Source organism: Lathyrus oleraceus, chromosome 7 (assembly GCF_024323335.1).
Source record: "Lathyrus oleraceus cultivar Zhongwan6 chromosome 7, CAAS_Psat_ZW6_1.0, whole genome shotgun sequence".
In the NCBI taxonomy this organism is placed as follows: Eukaryota; Viridiplantae; Streptophyta; class Magnoliopsida; order Fabales; family Fabaceae; genus Lathyrus; species Lathyrus oleraceus.
In genome coordinates this window covers 991,701-1,013,250 of record NC_066585.1, presented here as the reverse complement: position 1 = coordinate 1,013,250, position 21,550 = coordinate 991,701, and the positions used below count along the sequence as shown (strand labels likewise).

The 21,550-nt window shown below is 37.2% G+C and overlaps 1 protein-coding gene across 1 annotated transcript; it reads right to left on the bottom strand.

Annotated features, from left to right (window-relative positions):
• Positions 1 to 4,892: 4,892 nt before the first annotated feature.
• Positions 4,893 to 7,865, bottom strand: LOC127108004 (probable inactive receptor kinase At1g48480). The gene is made up of 2 exons (XM_051045369.1): positions 6,271 to 7,865; positions 4,893 to 5,908 (listed from the first exon to the last, which is right to left on the bottom strand). The coding sequence occupies exons 1-2, from the start codon at positions 7,619 to 7,621 to the stop codon at positions 5,292 to 5,294; spliced, it is 1,968 nt and encodes a 655-aa protein (XP_050901326.1). The 5' UTR covers positions 7,622 to 7,865; the 3' UTR covers positions 4,893 to 5,291.
• Positions 7,866 to 21,550: the final 13,685 nt, after the last annotated feature.

Here is a 21,550-nt window from a genome sequence, read left to right as displayed (position 1 = left end):
TGGCAAAAAGCGTGCTCAAAAGAGCAATAAAAAGAAGAGAGAAATAAGAGCCAATGAATCCCAACAAGAACGATGCCCAAAAGAAAAACCTCCTGATTAAAAGATTGAACACAATTACGAGGGTAGCAACACGGACTCTGAGCGTGAACCTCTAGTTTTTCCCTTTTTGTTTTGTTAAGTTTCCCCACCTTGCACCTTAGCCCCACTACAACCCAAAAAGCCATCGAATAATGTGTGTTGTGTGTTCTTGTTATGAAGGTATCTGTGATTCAAACCTAAGAGTTGACTTTGCATGCTCTGTTTTTTTTAGTGCAAACACTTTGATCCCGAGAGATTTGGTGAGAGTGTGAAAAGCTACAAGCCAAAAGATGTGTCATTGTGAAATTGTAGCGGAAGTCGGAAGTCGGGAAAGAGTAAAACAGTGAATGAAAAATGAACAAGGAATCGCGAAAGATCACAGTAGCATTATGGATGCAGAATTTAGGGGTGACCGTCCTGATTTCTCGAGCATCGCTTGAGGAAAAGCAATGAGATAAGTTTGGGGTTGTGCTCAGTCTCCAATTCTACTTGTTTTCTGACACTCATTCGATACAATTTCACGAAGTCGGTAACACATTAGCCTACCTGTTTTGTCGTTCTATTTAGTAAATTAGATGTTTTGCATTATCATTTCAATTTGTTGATTATATTTGGTTTGCATCGTTATACTCCATTTTATGTCTCTTTGTGGTAGTTTTACTGGTTTCAGGTGTAACCAAGAATACCGGAGGGATCGCCAAGGGAATCGAACGTTCCGGGCCTGTCGGAAAAGGAAATTGGATGACACAATATCCCTGACACGACCACCTGTGTTGCCCAACACGATCCGTGTCAGGAGAGGAGAGCCAGGGGCATAAAACAGGGAGCTGACACGGGTGCTCGTGTCAGCGTCCCTGGAAAGGGCGTGTCAAGCCTTGGTTGCCAGACAACTAACACAGCCTGTCGTGTTGCCTGACACGGCTTGTCATGTTTCCTGACACGGCCAGTGTTGGCTTGGATACCTCATTTTCCAGTTTTTGCTGTATTTTGGCACGGCTGATCCCGGAGGGCATTTTGGACTTTTGCTACATCAAACTAGTGATCAAGAACTATTTAGGGGATTTTTGAATACGGAGAAGAGGAGTTTTACACGTTTACATATTTGGTACGATTAAGATTGAAGCGATCAAGAGCGGCGAAGAATGAAGGTCTTTCAAGAGCGGATGCAATTGAAGATCAACAGAATTCCCATACTTTTGTAATGTCTAAATTTTATTTTGTATCTTATTTGAATAATATGAAAGGCTAAACCCCCCAAAGCCAGGGGGATGCCCCTGAATTGATCGTGTAATGACTCTGAATTGATAATTTCCTTAATATATGATGTTTATTGTTAATTTCACTGTGCAATATTCATAATGCTTTCTTTATCAGAAAAATTAGGATTGCTATATGGTTAACAATTAGCGGGATTGCAATTGTTAAGGTTTTTGTACAGTGAAACCATAATAGATATCACCTAGGACTAGGGATACCTTATGGTTATCGGTTTATTCTTGTTAATTTGCAATTGCTTGGTTTCATCATAATCGCCTAAGGACTTAGAGATTAGATTGAATATCCAAAGGTTTCCCTCTGAGGTCTTAGGGGAAAACAATTTTAAGATCCGGTAATTGAAACCTTTTGCATTATTAAGGAGATATACACTCAAGGGTCATTGTAGGAAATATTCATACACCATCCCTATTATTACTACATTGACAAAATAGTACACTTGATATTTTCCCGACCAGCTGCCTAAAGCAAAATCCAAACTGTAAGGAACATAAGCCAAAAGGAGAATCAAAACAACACAAACCTCATGCCTTGCCGCAACCACATGAAGTTAGGACATGCCTATTTGAAGTTCATAAATCAACCCCACACTAATCTGCCAAGTGATGCACCTGAAACGCAGCAGTTTGATCCATCACCATTGCTCCATGAAATTCCTGATATGCAAAGTTGCAGCATGAGGGAAACCACAACCAAATCAATTGAGAAGAAAACTTGATGACAAGTTGATTCAGATAATCCTGATAGGATATCGTTCGACTGAAGGATACAAGTTGTTCGACCCAGTGAACAAGCAAGTGGTATCAGCAGGGACGTGATCATAGATGAGCTTAAGGAATGGGATTGGACTGAGAATGTTAAGAAAGAATCAATGAGAATCTTATGTGATGAACCAGCTAATGAATCTCGCCAAGAGTCAGAGGGGAAGCAGTCCCAAGCAGACCTCAAAGAACAAGACACATGCCTACAAGACTACAGGAATGTGTGATTACATCAGATGATGTGGTAAATGAAGAAGGTGAGCTGGTACATTATGCTTTCTACACAGATGTCGAACCAGTCAATGCAGCCGAGGCATTAAAAGATTCCAAGTGGGTGAAAGCATTGAACGAAGAACTGGAGTCAATCGAAGTCAACAACACTTGGTCACTTGTCGAATTGCCCCAAGACAAGAAGGCATTCGATGTGAAGTGGGTATACAAGGTGAATTTGAATCCCAAAGGAAAAGTGACTAGACATAAGGTGAGACTTATGGCGAAAGGATTTCTTCAGAAAGAAGGAATCGGCTTCGATAAAGTTTTTGCACCTATTGCTAGGATCGAAACAATCAGGTTGATTGTTGGTCTAACAAACATGAACAACTGGCAGATGTGTCAGATGGATGTGAAATGTGCATTCATGAATGACCCCTTATAAGAAGAAGTTTATGCTGCACAACCAGTTGGGTTTGTGAAACAAGGCGAAGAAAGAAGGATGTACAGACTACATAAAGCCCTGTACGGACTTAAACAAGCTCCAAGAGCTTGGAACAAGAAGATAGATGACTTCCTAAGGGAGAAGGAATTTATGAAGTACGCAACTGAACATGGAGTATATGTAAGAAGAATCAAGAGAGAATTGCTTATACTATGTATATATGTCGATGACTTGTTGATAACATGTGGCTGCAAGAAGGGGATCGAAAACTTCAAAGGTGATCTCCACAAGGAATTTAAAATGTCAAATCTGGGTGACATTTCATATTTCATGGCATCAAATTCTACAAGAGTGGTAGAGGTTTGATGATGCATCAAAGAAGGTATGCAAGCGAATACTCAAGAGATTGAGATGCAAGATTGCAATCCAACTTCGACTCCAGCTGAGCCCAGATTACAACTGTCGAAAGATTCAAATGAAGATGATGTCAAACCAACTAAATATAGAAGACTTATTAGGTCACTTAAATACCTTTGCCACACAAGGCATGTCTTAGCATACAGTGTAAGTATGGTGAGTAGATTCATGTAGAAGCCAAAGGTATCACATCTAGCAGCGGCGAGGAGGATACTAAGGTATCTGAAAGGAAATCTCGACTATGGCATTTTGTGTCCTACAGCTGATGAAGGAAAAGAATGCAAACTAGTGGGATACACCGACTCAAGTTGGTGTAGTGATACTGAGGATCGAAAATCCACAACTGACTATGCGTTTATGCTAGGCCGTGCACCAGTTGCTTGGAGTTCGAGAAAGGAGCCAGTAATGGCATTATCGTCGTGCAAAGCATAATACATAGATGCCTCTCTTTGTGCATGTCAAGCAACGTGGATGGTGAATCTGGTCGAAGAGATAACATCGAAGAGTCGTTGAGCAATTACCATGAAGATCAACAGCATATCAACTATTAATCTGACAAAGAATCTGATAGCACATGGTCGAAGCAAGCACATCGAAATAAGATTCCATTATCTTTGAGAGCATGTAGCATATAGGAAGATGAATTCGGAACACTGCAGAACCGAGAATTAGATTGCAGACATCATGACGAAGGGAGTGCAGGTCGAAATATTCAGAAGACTAAGAGTTATGATGAATGTAGATATCTTAGACACAATAAATTAGGTCTTGTGTTGAATTATGATTCCTTGTGTCAAAGCAGGTTGCTCGACATAACAAGGATGTGTAGAGTTGTATTAATGTGTCGATGTGTCGAAGCATGTTGCTTCACACAAGATTTCGACTTAGATCTATTTTTAGTAGTGTTAACTATTTTGGGCTTTTATAGTTTTGGATTTTGTCTTAGGGAGTAAGTTAACCTAAATCTATAAATATAGGGAGTAACGCCTATTCTTGTAAGAAAAACTCATAACATTGTATTCACAGAATTTTGTAGTTACGTTGTAGGCAGAGAGAAAACTCTGCAGAAAATATTCTTATTCTTCAATGTTCTTTTCTTTCGCAGAAAATATTCTTATTCTCCAACGTTCTTTTCTTTCTTTTTCAATCATTCTTTTATTTATTTATTGTCATTGCGTGGTTGATAACAATCTTGTTCATCAAGATTGATTGAAAGTCTCCATAACTTATGGTGGATTTTCAACAAATCTCTCATTTTTTTCATTAACAAGATTTTTTTGTCTAAGTGTATTAGTGTGTCTAAATGTAAAATTTATGATTTTTTTTTGTTGAATCTTATGTATTAAAATCTCTTCCGTCAATATTAGAATTCTAGAAATGATGATATATTGACAAGTTGTGGTTTGAAAATAGTGTAACATGATATGCAAGTTGTGCCATGATATTCTGTCCTCTATAGATTTTTTCACTATATCATATTGCCAACTATCCTTAGTGTACCTAGTTATTATTTTATGTAAAGGCACAGCATTATTCTTTCCTCTGTGATGTGAGTACCCTACCCTACTATATAAATAAATCTGAAACCAACTGCCACGATCAATCAAGGTTGGTTCCAGGGTATAAATCATTCATCCAACTACATCAAAGCGGTGACTAACCAACTTTTTTGGCAACAATTAAAGAAAGACATAGCAACCAACCAATGACAGCAACTTTAATAGTATCTCAATTGGAATACAGGTTTTCAACAAAAAGCAAAAGCCATGGTAAAGCAAAAGTAATAATTACATCAACCATAATCCAACAACAATAACTAATAATGGAATGGAACAGATATCCATCCACTTCCCCCAAAGTACTAATTGAAAAAAGAAAAAGGAAAAAGAGGGAAGATGGCAGAGAAATGAAGAAGAAATTCAAAGAGCAAACAAATTTGAGGCTCAAGATATAAAATACAAACATAAGCACAAGATTTTAATTTTTAACAATTTAAAAAAGAAAAAAATTGGAATGTGATGTGACTCTGATGTAGCAAAGTCCAGCATGTAGGTGGAGCAGACAAGCCGAATGAGAAGATAGTGATGTACCACCATCTTAACTTACTACAATTCTATATCATTGTTGTCATGTTGGATTTGGTCTTGCTCCTCTTTCAAGCTAGATCGACGTAATTCTTGAATGCTTCGTACGACATCTGACATCGATGGTCGCTTATCAGGGTATTGTGCTGCACAATCAACAGCAAGTTGAAGCAACTGAACCATCTCCTCTTCAACATTCTGATACCTTAGGAGCTCAAGATCAAACACCTCAGAAGTCCACTCTTCTCTAACCACAGATTGAACCCATCTTGGGAGGTCTACCCCTTCTTCATTTAGGAGTGCGTGTGTAGGTGCCTTCCCGGTTAGAAGTTCTAAGAGCAATACGCCAAAACTGTACACATCTGCCTTTTGAGATACTTTGCGAGGATCAGTTACTTCTGGAGCACGGTACCCAGCAACACGGTTTGGGGTGGAAGATGGTCCGACAAGCTGAGCAAGCCCAAAATCAGACACTTTTGCATCATATGATTTAGTTAAGAGGATATTCGATGACTTTATGTTTCCATGGGAAACATTAGGCCCTTGTGAATGAAGGAACTCAATGCCATGGGCTGCTCCTAGTGCAATGCTTGATCTCATTTCCCAATTCAATGGTGTCCTACCTGCTCCTTTGTTTCCTGCAACAACAGATATCACAGAATTCATTATACCGATCCATCATCGACCAGGGTTTCGATCATCTCCTATGTCCCACAATTCAAATAAGGAATATTATTGTATACAGCTCAAATATCTGTTAGCAGTATTTGCTTTAGATTATCAATCTAATAGAAGAAAATTAATAAAATTGAGTCAATTAACCATTCATCCAATCCCTTAACCGTGGATTTGAGAGGCAACCATCATAATCTCATACTCTAACTCCTAAATCATTCTACATTGTAATCTAATGGCATTCATCATAGTATGATGCATTCCCAAAAGGCAAAAATAAACACAAAAAAGGTAAATTGTAGCAATGATTGTGGAAGAAACTGACCATGCAAAAGTGCAGAGAGGCTTCCCATTGACATGTAATCATAAACAAGAAGTTTCTCATCCCTGCTGAAATAGTAAGCTCTTAAAGGCACCAAACTCTGATGATCTACTGCTCCAACCGCTTCAATTTTCTCTCTGAACTCCTTCTCATTTATTGTCACATCCTTCAACCTTTTCACCGCCACCATCGGCCCTGACTCCAAAACCGCCTTGTACGCTGTCCCAAATGTCCCTTTACCCAACACCTCGGCAGAAGCCCTCAACAGATCCTCTAGATCAAAAGTCCTCGGCGCACTCCCAAAAAACACCAACTTCTTAGCTCCACCAGCAGTGTTTCCATTTCCATTTGCTTCAACCTTGTTGACTGCAACCACCGCCGCGGCAGCAGTAGCAGCTGAAGCATATCCATTGCCATTCTCCAGGTCGGAAATAGACTTATCACGAGGAACATCAGACTCAGGATGCTTCACGGTAGCAACATCAACAGCACTGGTTTTCTTGCTACTCTTGTTCCTACACAGGAAGATGAAAAGGAAAACGAGCAAAAGAAGGAACACGACAGATCCAATGACAATTCCAGCAATGGCTCCTCCAGACAACTTGTTCTTCTTCTTACCAGTGTTACCTCCGTCGGCAGTGAAAGAAGAAGCATTTGTCTCGGTTCCGGGGCAAAGAGAAAGAGGTGGACCGCATAGAGAATTCCCCAAAAAGGAATCTTGAGGGAAAGTGTGAAGCTTATCGGGAACAGAACCGTTTAAGATATTGTTAGAGACATTGAACTGGTCGAGGCTTAAACGAGTGAGTTCCGGTATAGAACCTGAAAGGTGGTTGTTTTCGAGGTAGAGGGTTTTGAGTCTGGTGAAATTGTTGAATGAAGTTGAAATGGGACCTGAGAAGTTGTTAAAGGCCATGTTGAGCCGAACCAAATCCGGTAAGTTAAAGAGAAAGTGAGGGATTTCGCCGGAGAGAAGGTTTCGCTGAAGATAAAGGTTCCTGAGGTTGACACAGGAAGCCAGATCTGAAGGGAGTGAACCTGTGAGAGCATTGAAACGAAGACTGAGAGTACGGAGGTGAGTTAGATTGGAGAATATGCCGGTAGGTATTTGTCCGGAAAGAGCTACGCCGGGAAGATGAAGCTCTACGACACGGTGGTCGTCGCATTGGACACCGGCCCAGTTGCATGGAGTCTGGTTGGTTGCGTTCCAGAAAAGGGTTCTGCCGCCGACAGAGGAACGGAGAGCCAGTAATGCAGCTCGTTCGGAATCTAGATCTGCTCGAGCTAGTTGTGGTCCAGTGAGTAGAATTAGTAAGAGGGTGAAGATTGGATCCATTGATCTGTGTTTTCTTCTCATTATTCTCTCTTTCTGTGTGTCACATATACATAGATAGAATACACAGAAGAGAAGAGAGAGATGAATGAATGGTTAGTTGTTTGTGTGAAAGGAGTAACCGTCAAAAAAAGAAGAAGAAGAAGGTTCGTTTGATGGTTGTTGTTGTTGGGTTAGAGTAGAGGATAAAGAAAAGAAAGAATAAAAAAATGAAGAAATGAGTTGGAGGTACAGGCTGTGAGATTATCAAGACAACATATAACGCATCAATCAATACGAGTAAGAGTAGATATATACTACTGTCTACAGTAAAGCAACTAGTCAACTGTTCTTTTTTCTTTTCTTTTCTTTTTTTCCTTTTCATTCTTTTTACTAGTACTTCGCCTATATCTTTTCCTCTTTTTTTTATTCTACTAGTACTATTAATTATACTCTCTCTTTTAAATGATAAAATAGCAATATTATTTATACTTACTAACGATACTCATCTTGCATCTCCTCTATTAGTCATTCTTGTTTCTTTTATTATTTACCCGCCGCATTTACCAAATAATCTACTTCTACCTTCATTACTTTCTCTTTCTTTTTTAAAGATTAATATCCTCACAATAAAGCTAAACAAAAATTGATTTTTTTTAAGTCACCGACTTTCCAAAAATAAAATAAAAAGGAAATTCACATTACAATGCGTAAGTGATAGCTTTCCTTTGAATTGGTTTTGTCCTTCTAAAATAATTAGACTTCTTATCTTATATTTTTTTTCTTACAAAGTGTATTAGGTTAAATTATAATTTTATTTCTAAAATATGGATATGACATGATTGAATGATAAAACTTTATTAAATAATTATGTAAAATTATATTGCATTAACAATGCATTATTTTTAATGTTATAGGATAATAAATTTGTTTTTAAATTTGAATTTGAAACAAATCAAATCATATCTTTTCGTTGGAGATATTTATGAAACAAATCATATCCAAGAGATTGTGCAAAGATTTGGGACGAAATTAAATCAAAGAACCAAGGAGAAAATCTAAGAATACTTATGCTATATAAGGAGCTCAAAACCTACATTGAGAAGCAAGCAATACATTGAATATATTAGAATGTTATGGTTTATTTGAGTCTTTGTTATTGTTGTATGTACACCACAATATGTTTCAGTAACTTGATATGGTTGTAGGTTTGTCTAGTTGAGTTGTAAATCAACATTCAACATTGTGAATTGGATTTGATCAATAGGGTTTAATGATTGAGAGAAATGAAGGTAGAGAAAAATAAGAAATAGGGGTTTGAATTATTTTCACAGGAATTAAAAGATTTTTTCAACAACACACACAAAATTAATAGTAACAACACAAATGATTTATCCTGGTTCGCTTGAAATTCAAAGCTACTCCAGTCCACCCGACCAAGGTGATTTCGCCTTCAACAAGGACTTAATCCACTAATCTCAACAAATTACAAGGTTTGTCTAAGGGTTCAACAACCTCTTTGCCCTCTCAAGTCTACAAACCTAAATAAGTCACTTGAGGAATCGAAAGCAATTACAAGAATTATAAAGTGTTTCGCTAGATGCTTCTAGATAAGCAGTATATACACAATTTAAGAATAGTAAAAGATAACCACACAATACTGAGCAACAACTCTTGTATGGAAACTTTTTCTTACAACAATAATGGTAAAGAAATAATATTGTATGTAGTGAGTTGTTCTTCGTAAGAGTGGTGAGAAAGTTGTATGACAATGTTGTTGTATCAAAGTTGTGTATTTTAGCAAGTTGTGAAGAGACCCTTATATAGCACTTGAGAAAATACCATTGGGGGAAAATCAATAAAGATTTTGTGCCAGTTGTGGGAGTTAAATGTAGTAAACTCCTTATCCTCTCCATAGCAGACTCAGAGTATAATCAAATGTTTCCTTAAAAGGATTGTACTATAATTTGAATACTTCCAGCTTAAGTTTCTGACAGGTGACATCTGATGGCGTGTTTCTGAGCATGTGTTAGAGTGAGGTGAGCATGATCAGAGTCTTTAGAGTTAGAGTCTTCAAATATCTCTTGCAGATTCTTCAGATAGAGTTCTTAGAATCAGATCATCAGAGCTTGAACTTCAAAGTCTGATTCTTCAAGTGATTACTCCTCAGATGCATTCTGTTCAGTGTCAGATGTGATTTCTCTTTGTGTTGGGTCAACGCTTTTGGACTAATTCAGAGGTCAGATATTCGTTTCTTAATAATCAAAAGGTGACTTATCAAAGTCATTTTAACTTAGAATCCTTCATACTTTAAGAAACTTGTTAGGATACCAAATTGTTTCATTATTTGTTATCATAAAAACTTAGAGATATATTGCAGAATCAAAATCTTGTTCTAACAATCTCCCCCATTTTGATGATGACAAAACTTAGAATTTTGATGAAACAATAAGTACTTTCAGAGATACTAAACTGAAAATGACCAGAGTCAGATAGAAAAGTGACTCCCCCTGAGATTAGCAATCTCCCCCTAAGTCTGATATTTAAAAAAGTTTAAAAGATGTTTAGTATCAAATATGGGTTTCTGAGGTAGAGAATTTCTTACCAGATCTTCTGAGGTTTCTTGACTTGATTTAGTAGTTTCTCAGATAGAAATTTAGTTTCCCTTGATTCAGATAGGTCCTGAGAATTGACTTAGAACTATGCAATTATTTTATGTCAGAATGTAAGCAGTGTATTTATGAGATTTAGATAAAATAATTCATCAAAAGACTTCTATCTAATTCTCCCCCTTTTTGTCAGACTTAAAAAGTAAATAAGCCAGAAATTCATTGATTGGAAGAAAAACTTCAGAGAGTACAGCGAGAAAAGAGCATAAACAAAGCCTTAAAATTAAAAACACTTAGAAAAATATTACAGAGAAATCCTAAAGTGTCTAAGGTTTAGGTGGAGGAGGCATCCTCTGAAGTAGCTCAGCTAACAAGTTATGAATGTTAGTGTTGAACTGATCTTGTTTGTCAAGTCTGACTTTGACCAATTGTTGTTCCTTATATAACTCTTCCAGAATTTTGATGACCATATGGGCAAAATTAGTTGTTGATGACTATCCATGAATCAGAGCAACCTCAAGAGCTTTCTCAGATGCAACCTTCTAAGGAGCTTCTGCAACCATTGTTGCTTCTACTTCTCGCTTAGCTTTCTCTTTGGCAGCAACCTCCTTGGCAGCAACCTCCTTGGCAGCTTTCTCTATTGCTTCCCTTTCAGCCTTTTCAGCCACTTCCTTCACCAACTGAGCTTCTAGCCTTTCCTCAACACTTTTGATGAAGTCATTTCTGACTTGTTCAGAGAGGCCCTTCATCTTGAAGATCTCAAATGTCATCCACCTGATGAATTTGTTATAGTTAGTACTTACTTTAGAAGGATTCTCACTGGTGTTAGATTTGTAAGAGAGCTTCTTGAACCTAGAATCTGAACTTTATGAGAATTTGGCTAATGCCTCATCAAAGGTGGGTAGGGTGAGTTCAAGTTTAAAGGGTTCAGGAATTGGTTTGCATGCTGGTATAGAAGGAGTTCTTTCTGAATCAGTTATGGCTTGAAACTCTTCAAGGTTTGGGGAGGTTGGGTCGGTGTAATCTGAACTAGAGTGTTTAGAGTATGGGGTTAGGCCATAATAAGGAGGGGAGCTATGGGTGGTCGAGAGGGTTGGTGATAAGGGTTCGTTGAACAAGAGTGTTTCAGAGTGTGGGATGGAGGTTGTTTGGAGGTTGGAGAGAGGTAATGAAGGAGAAAATGTGACGGTTCTGAGAGGGATGGGGTCATAGGTTGTGGGATCTGATGGAAAGGTTTGAGAATGAGTAGGTTGTGAGTGGGTTTGGTTAGATGGGTTTGGTTCAGAATGAGTTGGTATGGATGGTGTTGGTTCAAATGAGGTAGAGAATGAGGTTGTTGGTTGTTGAGATTTGGATTTTTCTATTGGAGAATTAATATGTGTGGTAGCTGGAGTGGAGGAAGTTGTAACTATGGTTGAGATTATGGGAGGTGGTAGAGGGAGTGATTAAGTAAGTTGCCTAGAGCCGGAGGAGTTCAGATCTTCTGAGATAAAGATCTTACCAGAAGGTGTTGAAGAAGAGGTCAGATACGCTGGCTTCTTCTCAGTCGCTGAAGACTTTCCCAGCTTGAGAATCTTCTTCTTCTAAACAATCGTCTTTTGAGAGGGTTCTCTCTTTCTCTTCAAGAAGTTAGGAGGAAGATCTGGGAGCCAATCCATTCTGAAGCCAGAGATGTCGTAGCCTTGAGGTTCCAGATCTTGCAGATAACATGCTATAACTTCTGGAGGATCAATCTTGGTGAAAAGGTACATCTCATTCGCTTTCTCTCTTTTGTCCTTCAGTTCTTTCCAGGAGGTGTTTCTGGTGGGTTTAACACGAACCTTGTCAATCCGTCTCATACTCTTCAAATTCTTCCCATTTAGGGGCTTCCCAACGTCCATTGTGACGTCTTCCATGAGATTCATATGAATGAGATGATCCACCAAACCACTCTCAATCAGAACATATGAAATCAACCTACGCAGAGGGATCTAGTTCCTTGGATTCATATTGTGCAAACAGTAGAGGATACACTTCTGATCTGTGTTGACGTAGTCAGAAGAGCTGGATGATGGACGATGGTGGATGCATCCCAGAATTATCTTGTGTCACACCCTCAGATTCTTGTGGAGCTCTTGATTCTTAGAGGATGCTTGTCCTTCATGGTTCTAGGAAAATATGGCGGGGATGATTTTCTGGGACATGTACTTAGCCCTATGATTGATATTGTAAATTCTTCTGCCCCTAGCCTTCTCCATGCTCAGAAGTGCAACAATAGACTTTTCAGTTATTACTATCTTGATACCCAGAACATGAGAGACGATGTAATGATCATCGTAGTCAGCAAATCTCCATAATTCTTTCACTAGATTCGTGTAGATAGGACCATAGAGAATGTTGAAATAGGTGAGCCAACCCTGATTCTTCAATTCTGGTGTTAGATCCATACCATTTTCTTTTAGGTTTTCAAAGTCCATCAGCAACTCACCAATAACTTCCAGTTGTTCAAATGGTGTTGACAAGTTAATGTGGGCTCGACGATCAAGAACATGAGGTTCTTAATAAGAGGTTGTTGTTTGAAGAGCAGTAGTGGAGGCGACTTGTTGTGAGGATTCAACTTGTTGTTCTAGGGCATTCATTTCTTGAGAGAACTCGAAGACTTGTTGCTCTTGAGCATTTATGATGAAGTTGCAGAGAAAAAGATGAAGAGAAGTTACAGAGAAAATTTGGTGGTTTAGGTTTGTGTAAGTAGTGAAGAGTGAAGGTGTGAAAGTGGGAGTCGTGGGAGTATATAAACAAAATTAATTATTGTAAAAAAATGGTAACTTAAGAAGGCACACAAAATTAATTGTTGCTAAAACCGAGTTTTGACAATCATGGGAAAAATTAAATGCAACTAATGATGAGATTCTAATCTCAAGATTTGCACACTGCTTGAGGGGATTTCAACAGTTTGGTCATTGAGTTCTGAGCTAGACAGGTGTCTAGATGAGCCAGAGCCACACGTTTGAGAGGCCATGTGTATATGTATTCGGAGTCAAGAATACCAAAAGGTTTTTGACTAGAAATGTTTATGATAAAGATATCTTATAACTTGTAGAAGTGTCAGAATCAGAACAAAAAAAACATCATATGCTTGAGTCAAAGTCTAATTTTACATTAGAGATGAGAAGCACGGGTTCAGAGTCATTATGGGTAATTTGCCATATTTAAAATTTTCAGAATGAAGGGAAATCTATCTTCAACTAAGGGTTTTGTAAATATATCAGCCTATTGATGGTTTGTATCTATAAATTTTAAAACAATTGTCCCTTTATGAACTTAATCTCTTATAAAGTGGTGCTTAATTTCTATGTGCTTTGCTCTATAATATAAAATTAGATTTTTACTTAAGAAAATAGCAGTCGTATTGTCACAAAAGATAAGAATATTACTCTCATAGATCTGAAAGTCCTCAAACTGATTCTTCATCCAGAGCATCTGAGTGCTGCAAAGTGAAGCTGAGATATATTTTGCTTCTGCAGTTGACAGTGCAATGGTTGATTGTCTTTTGCTTGCCCATTAGATGAGGTTTTCTCCCAGAAACTGACAGTTCCCATATGTGCTTTTGCATTCTAACCTATCTCCAGCATAATCTGCATCACAATATCCATAAGGCTTGTACTCTGATGTTTTCTTATACATCAAGCCAAGATTAGGTGTTCCTTTCAGATACCTGAGGATTCTCTTAACAATAGTTAAGTGAGGTTCCCTTGGATCTGACTGAAATCTAGCACACAAACATACGCTGAATAATATATCAGGACGAGAAGCAATCAGATAAAGGAAAAAGACTATCATACCACGACATAGTTTCTGACAAACCTTTTAACTTACCTCTTCCTTCTCTAGAATGCAAGTAGTATGCATGGGAGTCTTGGTTGGTGTAAGACCCCAATTTTGACCCTAAGATCCCTCATGGCATCATGTTATTGCACAAGTGCATTACCTCTAGGATCATAACATGTTTAGCTCCTTAACCATAAGGTTGGGACTTGTTTGAGAGTTTTGGGACCACCAAGCATGCTTGTATTGTATATTATTGCATTTGATTACTAACCAAAAGCACAAAAATATGTCACTAACTCTTTTTGTTTTGAAGCTCAAGTGATCATGTGCTCCACAATGCTCCTAGGAGGCTTCTAAGCCCAATGCAATGGCTAGATGAAGATGAGAAAAAGCATGACAATGATCCACAAATATACTAATCATCATATATGTCTCCCAAGTATCTCAATTTTCCAATTTGATCAAGATAACCCAAATGGCTTGAAGATTGTTTCCCAAGGAAACCCTTATTTCACTGAGCTTTGATTGTGCCTTGACCATGAAGCAATCTCAATCTCTGATCAAATTTAATCAAGGGAAGTTATTTCATTCATCATTTTATGCATATATGATCCTATTTGAGGCCCCTCAATCATTTATTCATCAAGATTGGAAGTTTGACCTTGAAAAGTTGATCAGTCAAGTCATCTGACTAAACTGAGGTTCAATGAGATATACTTTTTGATGTGTTTGTCAAATAAAGATGACCCCAAGAGAAAAAATGTTCCTATGGACCATATTAACAACTTTCATGTTCATCAAAAATCCATTTGAAGCTTGTAAGATCATCAATGATTTCAAAACATTATAGGTCATTTTGACTAAGACCCTAATTTTGGGTCAATTTACCAAGGAAATAACTTCCTTAATTTTTATGATTTTGAGGTGATACCAAAGGAATTGGAAAGCTTGAGATGTCTACTTCAACTTTTATGTTGGACAAAATTTTATAATCCTAAAAGAAATACATGTGATAATGCAAAACATTATAGGTCATCTTGGACCTAATTCATTGAATTTGAAGAAGTACCCAACTTCAAATGCCCATAACTTTGTCATAGAAAATCCAAATGATGCAAACTTTGAGTCTATATTGACTATCTTGAAAGGACTACAACTTTTATGTTGGAGATTTTTTCATTTGAAGCTTGTACCATGAAGACGGATGGGTTTGATTAAGCTTACTTTTGGGATAATTTTTCAAAGTGATTTGAATATGTTTTACCTTTGGACTTTCCAAGCCAGTTTTGATCAATTTTCACATGCCAAATGATTTTTTGCCCAACATGACTTTTGTTCCTTATTTCAGGAGCTTTCTAACCATTACTCACAATAGTTTTTTGGATTCACCATTTTTGAGTTTCGAAATTATCTTCATTTATGTGCATTTTTTATATTTCATGTTATAACTTGGTATGCAAGTATTTCCCATTCAATGTGCACGTCCAAATGCCTTTCATGTGAACTCAACAAGCTTCTGCAACCATTCATGGGCCTTCCACACATCCACAAAGGCCCATGCAATCAAATTTCAAATTCTCATGCACATGAGAAAAGTGTGTGATCAGCCACATTCAGCTATAAATAAACACCTCATGAGCTTTATTTCACAACCTTTTGGAGATCTCATATGCTGCTGCACTGAAACCATAACCCTCACCAAAGGAATCACTCAATTTTTTTCCAGATTTTCGAGCTTGAAATTCAGTATCATTAGCTGAGTTTTAAAGCTAGATTCCTTAGTCAATCATCTTCCATACACTCAAGGATCAAAGAGGAACAAAGATCTTGGAGAATTCGTGGCCAGAAGTTCATCAATTCAAAGGTATAAACTCAAACTTTTTGGATCTGAAACTCTTAATTCAATGTAGTTTGCTTGTGTTTCTGTGGTTCTCTAAAGTCCTCATAATTGAGGCAAGCTGTTGATGCATTCAATTTTCCATTTCATGAGCAATCCGTGTGGTCACCATGGTTTTCTCCTTCATCTTTCTCTCAATATAGGAAGAGTGAGGTAAATCCAATGGTATAATGATGATCTACATCACACGAGCTTCATTTTCATATCCTTGTTTCTTATTTTTGTTAAGATTTATTTTCTGCAACTTTTGGCTGGAATCTGTTGCTTCGCCGGAGAAGACGGTGGTTTCCACCACCACCACCACGTGTGTTACTCCCTGGCCTTTGGATCTTGCTTCCATGATCTAATCGTGTGCGTTCATTTTAATTACTTCATTTAATTCGTTTTGTGGCGCGTTTGACTTGAGTGTACCGTGTGTCCTCAGATCTGGACCATACACAAGTGCCACATCAATTAATGAAGCGCATCATGTGGCTCAGGCTTTTTCGCTTATTTCATTTTTCTTTTTATTTTCTGTTAATTCATTTCATTTTCAAAAATTCATTAAAAAATCATTTGAAGTCAGAAAAATATGAGACCAATTCCATAAATTTTCTTGAAAAATCTAGTTTCATATTATGATTTTTAATTATTTTTATGACTTCATTTGATATTTTTTATGAATTACTTGGTTTTATTGATTTTAATTCATTTTAAAATACTTTCTGACTTTTAAAAAAATACAAAAATATTTTCATAACATCTATGGATCATGATAAGTCAATGAAAAATAGTCTCAAAAATTTCTTGATTGTTTTGAGATTATTTGAGATTTTAATTCATATTATGCTATTTTTGTTAGACGGTGTGGCTAGTGATCGAGAGGGGGGGGTGAATAGGTCACCTCTTTAAAATAAACGGATTTAAAGATTTTATCAGAGTTATTGAAACTTAGCGGAAAATTACAGTCCCGAATCGACTTCCGTCTATTCTGAACCGCTGCTAGAAAATCGGACACGCGAATTTATTACTAGATTTGAATTAGAACGATAGAGATTATTAACACCAGAGTCTTATCAAATTGAATGCACTTATCACTAGATCCTAATTCCAATGAATAAAACTCAGTAGACAATTTTGTTAAACAATTGGTGTGTATGTGATCAATGATGAACAATGGTGGACTTTAGTTAAAGAAGTTTTCTTGCCACTATTGTATCGTGAAAAATACAGCCACAACACACTAACTGAAATTGCAAAACTGTTGAAAACGTAAAGAGAGATAAGGAAAGAATATGATACGCAGAGATTGGTAAGGAAGTTCCCCACGTCGTCCTCGTGTGTGGGTACGTCTCCCTCTCAATTTCAAATGAAATTGAGAACTGTAATTATCAATAATGCCGAATTCATTGATACAAGGTTACAATACACAAACAAAATTCTAAATCCCAAGAACTTCTTCTTGTATAAAACCTCCACTTGATCTGAGCTCGATCAAGAATTTCCTGCAAGAAATTGCAAACAATTCACCGGTTCCACGACCTGTTTGCGAAATCACCCGATTTCCAAACCCTACGCTACGGCTGAATCTGTTCTGCAAACGTGACTAACAAACCCGCAAGAACACTCCAGTTCTTGAAGGACAAACCGACTGGTTTTTCCTCGAAACCCCCTTCAACCTTCAACTCAGCTAGATCCTCGATCGTTCCACTGAACACCTCAGTTAGATCCTTGATCGTTCCACTGAAGATTATCTCGTTGATCCTTTAATCCAAAGAACAAGAATGATTATGTGTTGATGTTCTTGAAGAAAAGTGATTGAGAAGATGAAGAAGATGAAGTCTCTTTCAGGTTTCTAACTGCTCAAAAACAATTGCTGCTACACACTCCTTTGATCTTGTATTCAACTGTTTTTCTCTTCTGAATTCGTTTCATGTTACTGCTGTCAAAATACTTCTTATATATGAAAGACAGAAGTTGTTAGTAGACAAAACAGAATTATGTATTGATACAAGAGTTTATGCATCGATACATACTGTAGCTTTGGTTTATTTTTGAGGATTAATACAAGCATGTATCGATACAAAACTCGTATGTATTGATACATAGAACATTTTAACTAGCATTGATCGATACAAAACTCGTATGTATTGATACATAGAACATTTTAACTAGCATGGATCGATACAAAACTCGTATGTATCGATACATAGAGTATTTTAACTAAGTATGAATCGTTACAAGATTCGTATGGATCGATACATACTGAAGCAAAAACGTTTTGTGATTTACAACAATTTTATGGATCGATGCATATGAACATGTATCGATACATATTGACACAAAACAGTTTTTATGAGTTCTTTTAAGAAATGTATCAATGTGGATCTTTATGTATGGACATGATACAATAGTATAGGCTAAAAACACAAATGAGACATATAAAATAATGCACAACCAACAATTAGACAATGATCACACAATTTGCTATCATTCAAAACTTATTCAAAGTAAAGAATTTGCTCACAAACTCCCCCTTTTTGATGATGGCAAATTTTTAGCAAGATGTGTGATTCTCCCCCTGAGTTTGTGCATATCTGTCAGCATCTGCATTTTTCTCCCGCTTTGTCAACATCAAAAAGAAAAAAAACAGTTTTATCAAGGCAACATGTTGTAGCAGGACATAGCAAAATGATAAAGAAGCTAACAATCACAAAGAAGAAAGCTTAAAAAGTAAAGAATTACTCACAAAGAATGACAAATAAGGGCCATAACACCAGAAGTAAGCAACAGGAAATAAGCATTTAACTAGTAGAAAATGTTTAACAATTACATAAGCTAAGACATATATTGTGCAACTAATCCGAAAAAAACTCAAGCAACATGCAATGAAATGCAGTGTGTGTCGGTGCATTTAATCCAAATAAGAGTCAGTATGTGTCGATGCATATGGGCATGGATCGATCCATGTCACGCATTTTTGTTTTTAAAGGGTCTATGTATCGATACACACGACAGATGGATCGATACATACTGTACCAATTTTGACAGATTTGAAATGAGAAAGACATGAATCGATACATACATGTTCGTATCGATACATACTGATGCTACACCAAATTTTTATTAATTTTATGCAGTATGGATATGCATTATGAGGTATGTTATGATAAGTATGCCCAAGTATGATTCACAAATCAGATTTTAATGTTCAAACAATATATGCAAAGAAATTCACATAAACGAGAGTGAGGAATTTTGTTCTAACATACACAATCACATAGGTGTAAAAGAAATATAGAAAGGAGTGATATTACCTCTGTTGATGTAATCTTGTGAGGTATAAATGAAATCTAAAACAAATCTCATCAACCAAGGTGAGGCATAATATAGATAAGAATAAACATGCTTAAGACAATAACGAAGAGAGATCTAAAATCCCTAATTCACGACGAATGTTGAAGAACGGTTCCGTTGCCAAAGGTTTAGTGAAAATATCAGCAAGCTGGTTTTTAGAATCAACATGCTCAAATACAACGTCTTCTTTTTCAACATGGTCGCGAAGAAAGTGATGTCTAATCTCTATGTGTTTAGTGCGTGAGTGTAAAACACGATTTTTAGTAAGGTTGATGGCACTAGTGTTGTCACATTTTATTGGAATACGTTTGAGTTGAAAGTTAAAGTCTTGTAGTTGTTGCTTTAGCCACAAAATCTGAGCGCAACAACTACCGGCTGCAACGTACTCAGCCTCTGCAGTTGACAAAGCCACATATACCTGCTTTTTGCTATGCCAACTTACCAAGGAGTTTGAAAACAAGTGACATGTACCACTCGTGCTTTTCCTATCTGATTTGCAGCCAGCAAAATCAGAATCGGAGTAACCTACTAAGCTACAATCACTTCCTTTGGAATACCAAAGCCCATATTTAGATGTTCCATGAAGATATCTAAATATACGCTTAACAGCTTTTAGGTGTGATTCCTTAGGATTTGATTGATATCGTGCACACATACAAACGCTAAACATGATGTCAGGTCTGGAGGCAGAAAGATACAGAAGACATCCAATCATACCTCTGAACTTTCTGACATCTACACTCTTACCATGCTCATCTTTATCTAGATTTCCATTGATAGGCATAGGGGTGTCAATTGATTTTGAGTCATTCATTCCAAAGCGCTTGAGTAGTTCTCTGCAGTACTTTGTTTGACATACTGCTGTACCCTCATTAAGTTGCTTTATCTGAAGTCCTAGGAAGTAATTCAGCTCCCCCATTAGACTCATCTCAAATTCACCCTGCATAACCTTAGAAAATTCTTCGACCAAGTGTATGTTAGTTGAACCAAAAATTATATCGTCTACATAAACTTGAACTAAAAGGATGTGCTTTCCCTTGTGTTTAATAAAGAGAGTATTATCCACTTTACCTCTTGAGTATCCATGATCAATTAGAAATTTGCTAAGCCTTTCATACCAAACCCGAGGGGCTTGTTTAAGACCATACAAAGCTCGTTTTAATTTGTAAACATAATCTGGATTTTCAGCATTCTCAAAACCAGGAGGTTGTGAGACATACACCTTTTCATTTATGACACCATTTAGAAACGCACTCTTTACGTCCATTTGGTAAAGCTTAAAATCATTAGAACACGCATAGGCAAGCAAGAGACGTATAACTTCAAGGCGAGCAATGGGAGCATAAGTTTCCTCATAGTCTATGCCCTCCTCTTGGTTATACCCTTGTGCTATTAAACGTGCCTTGTTCCTAGTTATCACTCCGTTTTCATCAAGCTTATTTCTAAAAACCCATTTAGTACCTATGATATGATGATCTCGCGGACGAGGGACAAGTTCCCAAACGTCATTTCTTTTAAATTGATTAAGCTCTTCTTGTATGGCCATTAGCCAACATTCATCAATCAAGGCCTCTTTGGCATTTTTAGGTTCTACTTGTGAAACAAACGCGAAGTGAGAACAAAAATTACTTATCTTAGAACGAGTCATTACTCCCTTTGAAATATCTCCCAAGATGTTGTCAATAGGATGGTCTTTTGAAGATTTCCAAGCTGGTGGAAGGTCATTCACTTCAGCTGTCCTTTCTTCCTCATCTTCTTCATGACTAGTATCTTCCTCCTTCTCATGGGCAGCTGTTATGGATTGATCAGTTTCCGTAACAGCTTCCTTGAGTATGTCTTCTGTAGATACACCTGCGTCATCAAAAGAAATACCTTTTCCGACATTTTTCGGATAAGACTCATCAAAAGAAACATGGACAGATTCTTCAACAGTAAGTAAACGCTTATTATACACTCTATATGCTTTACTTGATTGTGATTATCCAAGAAAGATACCTTCATCCGCTTTTGCATCAAACTTCCCAATATTTTCCTTACCATTATTCAAAACAAAACACTTACAACCGAATACGTGAAGATGTGACAAGTTTGGCTTTCTTCCTTTTAAAAGCTCATAAGGAGTTTTATTTAAAATAGGACGGATTAAGATCCTGTTTAAAACATAACAAGTTGTGCCAACTGCATCAGCCCAAAAGTATTTTGGTAATCCACCCTCATTTAGCATTGTTCTTGCCAACTCCTCTAAAACACGATTTTTACGCTCCACAACGCCATTTTGTTGTGGAGTTCGAGGAGCTGAAAAGTTATGCTCAATACCATACTTGT